Below are 7,243 nucleotides of genomic sequence, written 5' to 3' on the forward strand. Positions count from 1 at the left end.
CCCAAAATGCCATGCTGGAATGGCCAAGGGATGGGGATTGCTGGGAGTGGGGTCAGAGGATGTGAGATGCGGGGTGAGGACATGGCAGGAACAGAGGATAAAGGATGGGCACATGGCTGGGACAGAGGGTGTGGGAGAGAGGGTGCAGTAGGGACTGGGAATGCAGTATGAGGTATACAGGATGGAGATGTGGGATAGGGACACGAGGGGGACCAGAGATACAGGAGGAAGGATGCAGGATGAAGGATGCCGAATGGAGACATGGCAGGGATGCGTGAGGGGAACGTGGCAGTGACCAGGGAGGTGGGATGAGCAGAGCAGGATGGACGTGTGGCAGGGGATGCAGGATATGGGATGGAGGCTTGGTAGGGACCAGGGATGCAGGATGGGGGATGCAGAATGGAGATGGGATGGGGCATGCAAGATGGAGACATGGTAGGGATCAGGGGTGAGTGGCGGAGGATGGGGGGTGTGTGGCAGATGTTGCAGGATGCAAGATGCAGAATGGGGACTGGTCAGGGACCAGGGATACAGGATGGAGATGTGGCAGGGATGAGGGAGGTGGGATGCAGGACAGGGGTGTGGCAGAATGCAGGATGGGGCATGCAGGATGAGGACATGGCAGAGACCAGAAATTATGATGGGTGCAGGAAGGGGGATTGACAGGGAATGCAGAATGGGGCATGTGGGATGGAGACTGGATAGGGACCAGGGATATAGGATAGGGGTCGTGAGATGGAGGGGGAGGCAGGGGATGCCGCGTGGACGTTGCGGGACGGGCACACTGCGGGGACCAGCGATGCGGGATAAGGGGTGCCGGACGAGGACTTCAGGAAGGGGGCGTGGCAGGGGGACGCGGGATGCAGGGTGGGGGACACGGGATGGGGACTGGGTAGGGACCAGCGGCGCGGGGCGAGGACGGGGCAGGGCCGGGGGTGCGGGGCGGCGAGCGGAGCGGGAGCGGCGGTGCGGCCGTGCCGTGCGGTGCCGTGCGGTGCCGGCGGCTCCCCCGCCGCGGTGCCGGCGCGCAGGTGCGGCGGGCGCGGCGGAGGCCCCGCCCCGGCCCTCCCGCCGGTGCCGCCCGGTGCCGCCCCGCGGCCGCACTCGCCGCCGGCGCCTCCCCGTGCGCACCGCACCGCTCCGCACCGCGCCCGCTCCCCCCGGCGCTGCGGCAGCATGCGGGGCTGCGGCGGGCGCCGCGCCCTGCTGGCCCTGCTGGCCCTGCTCCTGCCCGCCGCCGCCGCCGGCCCCGGGCCCGCCGCCGGCCCCGCCACCGGCCCCGGGCCCGCGGCGGCGGGGGAGAGCCCCGGCAATTTCATGGAGGACGAGCAGTGGCTCTCCTCCATCTCCCAGTACGGCGGCAGGATCAAGCACTGGAACCGCTTCCGAGACGTGAGTCCGCGCCGGCGGCGGGGCGAGGTGGGGGGGAACGGGACGCGCCGCCGGGCACCGGGAGCCCCCTCCCCGCACTCCCCGCCCCGCCGCTGCGGCTGCCGCAGCGCGACCCTCCCCGGCACCCGCGCCGGCCCTGGCCCCTCCGCGGGCGGCCGGGGATGCTCGGCGCTGCCCGCATCCCGCCGCGGCCGTGGGCGGCTGCCTGCCCCGATACCCGGGGGATGCTTCCCGGCTCCGACAGCTCCGACGCCTCCCCGTCCATCGCCAAAGCTGCGTGGCTGATGCCAAGGCCACCGTGGCCAGGGCGTGATGCCAAAGCGTCTCTTTCCGGGGAGCGGGGGATGCTGTCCCCTGCAGCCTCTCCCCGTGCCCCACACCGGGTGCAGGCAGGCCCCGCCTGCCCTTTGCGGGCAGCACGAGGGGGCTGCGCCGTGGCCTCAGCCCCTCGGTGACGGCTCAGCCCGGGTCAGGGCACGGGCATCCTCCCGGACTCCCGCTCCCCCAGCCCTGCGGGGTGTCCCCCGCGCCCCTCGGGGTGCCACAGCCGGGCCGGCCCTGCCTCCGCGGGGTGGTGATTCCTGGGGATGGGGGGGACGCGAGGCAGCTAGGATGAGGATGCAGGCATTGCCGGAGGAGCGCGGGCACACCTGGCACACCGGGCTCAGCATCCCTTCGCTGTTAACGCAGCCCTTGCTGAGCAGCCTCATCGGCGTTTAATTTTATGGGGCAATCGGGGCGTTTTCCCGGGCTCGTTTTTTACCCCCAGCTCGCGTCCCCCGGGGAGTGGACGTGGTGCTGCAGCCCCATCGGGGCCAGGGCACCTGCAGCAGCCGAGTGGGGAGGGGGCGCACCCCGAGCCGCCCCCCACCCCACCCCGAGCCAGCTCCTCCGGTCTTTGTTCAGATGCGCACTCGGGTTCACCTTGGCAGCAAGGATGTGATGGATGGATGGATGGATGGATGGATGGATGGATGGATGGCAGCAAGGGAGAGGTGCCCACTGCAGGGCAGGGGACACCAACCCCCAGACAAACCAGCTTAGAGAGGCAGAGCGCGGGTGAGGGCGCAAGGGATGGGGTAAACGCCTCACTGGAGACCCCTGCCAGCAACACACCCTCTTGCCAACGCCAGTGCTGGGCATGGGACCCCGGATGGCTGCGGGTGCTCGAGGGGAGCACGTGTGGACGTGCCCCCATGGAAATGAGCATCCCCGGCGGGGCTCAAGGCCCACGGACCCCCTCTGTGGGGACTGGCGGCACACGTGGGGCCCACCCGGCTGTGCCAGGGCTGCCAAGCTGGGGGGTTCTTCAGCCCTGCCGGCGGTTCGCGTGGATTAATAAGCAAATCCAGGGATTTGTGGGGGTTTCGGCTGAGCAGCGCTGGTGTGGGGAAGCACGGGGGGGAGGAGGACGAGGCCGGCTGCCGTGGCGAGACCCGCGCCGCAGGAGCTGCTGGGCGCCGCAGTGTTACTAATCACGGCACGGGAACGCGGTATCGATTGCGGTGCAAACACCGCCGCGCCCGATAGAGACACCCCCTCCGGAGCTGCCTCCCGTGCCCGTGCTTCCAGCTGCCATCCCTACCCCGCCCGCCCTCCCCGGGGAGGCAGAGATGCTCCTGCCCTATCACAAAGCCCACCCCGGAGCGTCCCGCGGGGCGGGCGATGCCGCTGCCGGGAGGCTCTGAGTCCCCGTTGCTCCCTCCCATCCCCGGGATGCCTTTGGGGTCCCGGGAGAGCAGCTCTCCCGGGAGAGTGACATCCATCTTGGCCCGCTCCTGCTGGGCTGGCTATTGAAAATCCAGGGTGGCAGCACCGCGGGGATCTGTCAGGGCCTCTCTCTGGGCTCCCAGGGGCTTCCTCCACCCGATGCTTTCTTCATCCTTGTTCCCTGCCTTTCCCTGGCTGGCTGATGGGGGAAGGCTTTATCCTCTGTGAAGGCTCTCCAGGATTACGGGTCTGGAGCCAGAGATGGGGGAGAACATTGGTGGTCGTTGCCAGTGATCTCCAGGGCCTGTGGCGAGAACTGTGGGCACCGGAAGGTCGGGGTGCCCCGCTGGCACATGGTGCCGGTCCCTGTGGGCTGGAGCCGGGAGGGGGAGCTTTGAGCTGTCCCGGAGCTGACCGAGAGCATTTCTCCTCTGTCTTTCTCTCTTTCCTCGGTGCCGGCTGGGCCGTCTCGCCACCGCGCTGCCAGGAGGTGGAGGTGAGCCTCGAGGGGCTGCCGAGGGGGTGGCACCCTGCTTTTTGAGGGAGGGAGGCTGCTTCCCAGCCCTGCTTGCTGCCCTCCTGGTGTGGAGGTGCCCGAGGGGGTTGTACAGGAGGAACCTCACCGGGCTGGTGGCCCTGAGCGGGGAGGTGGCACACCTGGCCCGCTGTCACCTCTCCTGCCACCTGCACTCATCCAGGCTCTCCCCAATTTGCAGGATGACTACATCAAGAGCTGGGAAGACAACCAGCCCGGGGACGAAGGTACCACTGGGATGGGTTTGGGATGGGGCACAGTGGGCTCGGTGCCAACCAGTATGGGAGGGGGGGTGCCACATTTTCTGCCTGCACCCCCCTGGATTTTCCCTTCCGGCCGGGAGCGGTGGCAGGGCCTGTGCATGCCAGGAAGCAGCAGCTGGTGCCGGGGTGGCTGCCCAGCTGAGGCCTGAATGGTGCTTTGTGTGGGACTGGCTCGTGGCCAGATCTGCCGGGGCTCCCTGGGGGGCAATCTGCCTGCACCTCTGCCTGCCCTGGCCCCTCTCTGCTCCCCCAGCCCTGGACACCACCAAGGACCCCTGCCAGAAGGTGAAGTGCAGCCGGCACAAGGTGTGTGTGGCGCAGGGCTACCAGCGCGCCATGTGCATCAGCCGCAAGAAGCTGGAGCACAGGTAGGAGGTTGGTGGGGCTGGGGCTGAGCCGGCAGTGGGAGGGTGGGGGGGACTGGGACCGAGGTGGGGGCTCAGCACCATCCCCCTTCCCCCCCGTGCCTCTCTTGCCCTGTGCAGGATCAAGCCACTGGGCCCCAAAGCGCACGGGGGCTGCAAGCCCTGCCACGCCGCCCCCCTGGCCGCCGTCTGCGGCTCCGACGGCCACACCTACAGCTCGGAGGTGAGGACAGTGGCACCGCTGCACTGCGGGGAGGGGGACGCTGTGCCCCGCGCCTCCCCTGCTGACATCCCGCTGCCGCCCCGCAGTGCAAGCTGGAGCAGCAGGCGTGCCTGGCCAGCAAGCAGCTGACGGTGCGGTGCGAGGGGCAGTGCCCCTGCCCCACCCCGCACAGCCCCGCTGGTGACGGAAAGCAAGGTGAGCGGGATGAAGGGGCACCCAGACCTCTCCCCGAGCTCTGCCCAGCCTGACACTGCCTCCCTGGGACCCCCAGACCTGTGCACCGGGCAGGATCTGGCCGACCTGGGCGACCGCCTGCGTGACTGGTTCCAGCTGCTGCGGGAGAACGCCAAGCAGAACGGCTCCAGCGGGCTCCCCGCCAGCCCCGCCACCGGTACGTGTCCCTGCCACCCGCCACGTGGGGAGGGCATCCGGGGGGCTCCCCCCGGAGGGGTAGCCAGGCAGCCACAGGGCTCATCCTGCCCCGCAGCGCTGGAGAGGAGCGTGGCGGCCACGTGCAAGGAGGCGGTGGGGTGGATGTTCGCCCGGCTGGACACGAGCGGGGACATGTTCCTGGAGGCGGCCGAGCTGGGCGCCATCAACCTGGACAAGTACGAGGTTTGCATCCGCGCCTTCTTCAACTCCTGCGACACCTCCAAGGACGGCCGCGTCTCCGCGCCGGAGTGGTGCTTCTGCTTCTGGAGGGAAAGTGCGTCGCCCCAGGGCAAGGGGGAGGTGGCGGGGATGGGGGTTCTGCTGTGGGGCTGAGAGGGGCCCATGCCGTGGGGGATGCACGCCCTGGAGTCTGTGCTGGGGGGCTGGGGTTAGTGGGGCACGGGATGTACATCATGGGGCCATGGGGAATCCGTGCTGTGGGTTTGGGGTTGGAGCGGGGGGAATGTACATCATGGAGTCCCGGGAAACCCATTTTGTGAGATTGGGAGACAATGTACCTCCATGGGGTCATGGGGAACCCATGCTGTGGGGTTGGGGTTGCAGGGCGATGTACATCATGGGGCCATGGGGAATCTGTGCTATGGGATTGGTGTGAGGGGGGATGTTTGTCATGGGGCGAGGCACACCATGGGGTCTGGGGGGGGTTGCAAACCAGGGGGGGAGATGCGTCCCCACATGGGACTGGGGTATGCATTCCATGGAATCCATGCTGTGGGACTGGGGTTGTGGGGTGATGTACATCACGGGGTCATGGGGAACCCATTTTGTGGGATTGGGGTCGGGAGGGGATGTACTTCATGGAGTCCTGGAGAATCCATGCTGTGGGAATGGGGTGTGTGTGGGATGTTTGCCATGGGGGGAGGTACCCCATGGGGTCTAGGGGGGATTACAAACCATGGGGGGGATACATCCCATGGGGTTTGGGGGGATGCATGCTATGGGGTCGGGGCGGTTACACAGTGAGGGGTGTGCACACTGTCGGTCACGGGGAAGCACATCATGGGTTAAGGGGTGAGCCACACTACTTACATGGGTTAAGGGGTCTGGGGGGGATGTCATCCATAGGTTGGGAGGGATGCCACAGGAGGGGGGTGCACATCATGGGAATGAATGCTGTGGGTTCAAGGGGTGCACACTGTGGGGCAAGGGGGGCTGCATGCCCACCCTAAGAGGGGTTTGTGGGGGTGCTGCAGAGCCACCCTGCCTCCGGGAGCTGGAGAAGATTCAGATCCAAGAAGCTACCAAAAAAAAGCCGGGTGAGTGGGGCGTCCCAGGGCCCTTTTCTCCGGCAGTGCTGGGCTGGGATGAGGACGGGGAGCTCCTTGCCGGGGGGGAACTGGCACTGCACTGTGTTTGGGGGGGTGGGGGGGCTGTTGCTCCCCGCAGGCACCTTCATCCCCAGCTGCGATGAGGACGGGTACTACCGGCGGGCGCAGTGTGAGCCGGGCGGCGGCGAATGCTGGTGCGTGGACCAGCACGGGGCTGAGCTGACGGGAACCCGCGGCCACGGCAGCCCCGACTGCGGTGAGAGCCGGGGGGGAGCCCCCCACCCGGGGACGGGGCTGCAGCCCCGGGACCCCCCGTGAGCCTCTGCCCCTCGCCCCCTCCTCCCCCAGACGAGGCAACGGGGTTTTCGGGTGACTTCGGGAGCAGCGTGGGCTGGGAGGACGAGGAGGAGAAGGAGCCGGAGGAGGCGGGCGAGGAAGGCGAGGAAGAGGAGGGCGAAGCGGGCGAGGGCGATGACGGCGGCTACATCTGGTAGAGGAGCGGGAGAGCCCGGTGGGCGGCACGGCCGGGAGGCAGCCCCCCAGCTGGGGGTCCCTGTGACCCCCCCGCTGCCGGTGTGGCATGGGGTGGGTGTGTCCCCCCTCGCCCCCCTGGCCCCGTGCGGGACGGGGTGTCGGGGTGCTCGCCCGGGGAGGGGGCGAGTGGGGCGGGAGGGGGGGCCGCGCTTGTGCGAATTTGAGCTTTCTTTTTTTTTGGGTAGAGCCTTGTAGGCCTAGTGTGCTGCTGCGTGGTCTTCAACTGGGCAAACGGCGCTAATAAAAGTGGGAAAAAAGGAAAAAAAATCCAACCAACCAACAAATAAAAAAAACCCTATAGAGAAGCTTCCCCCCTCCCCTTCCTCCCTGCATCCCCCTCCATGTTGTGCTTGCGTGGCTGCCCCGGCCCCCGGCGTTGTGTAGCGGCTGTGAAATAAATACCCCGTGCTGTGTCAAACACTCGCCCGCCCGTTCCTCCCACGACACCTCCCGGCACTGCAGGGGATCCTGGGGAGGTGGTGGTGGTGTGCCCTTCCCCC

At 67.7% G+C, this 7,243-nt stretch overlaps 1 protein-coding gene across 3 annotated transcripts; it reads left to right on the forward strand.

The window, feature by feature from the left end:
• Positions 1-1,089: 1,089 nt before the first annotated feature.
• SPOCK2 (SPARC (osteonectin), cwcv and kazal like domains proteoglycan 2) lies at positions 1,090-7,163 on the forward strand. Of its 3 annotated transcripts, none has more exons than XR_003573493.1 (12): positions 1,090-1,392; positions 3,590-3,598; positions 3,819-3,864; positions 4,154-4,268; positions 4,386-4,488; positions 4,575-4,683; positions 4,760-4,879; positions 4,976-5,194; positions 6,135-6,197; positions 6,328-6,465; positions 6,558-6,794; positions 6,929-7,163. XR_003573493.1 is itself a non-coding variant. In XM_027903696.1 (12 exons), coding segments are annotated over exons 1-12 (1,281 nt in total). In that variant the 5' UTR covers positions 1,090-1,176; the 3' UTR covers positions 6,930-7,163. The 3 variants fall into 3 exon arrangements, 2 of the variants coding, with proteins under 2 accessions (XP_027759497.1, XP_027759496.1); XM_027903696.1 differs by having other exon boundaries at positions 6,558-6,699; XM_027903695.1 differs by having other exon boundaries at positions 6,558-7,163.
• Positions 7,164-7,243: the final 80 nt, after the last annotated feature.

The sequence above is a fragment of the Empidonax traillii genome, unplaced genomic scaffold, assembly GCF_003031625.1.
Source record: "Empidonax traillii isolate 1590-97213 ecotype Southwest subspecies unplaced genomic scaffold, ASM303162v1 scaffold991:size255050, whole genome shotgun sequence".
In the NCBI taxonomy this organism is placed as follows: Eukaryota; Metazoa; Chordata; class Aves; order Passeriformes; family Tyrannidae; genus Empidonax; species Empidonax traillii.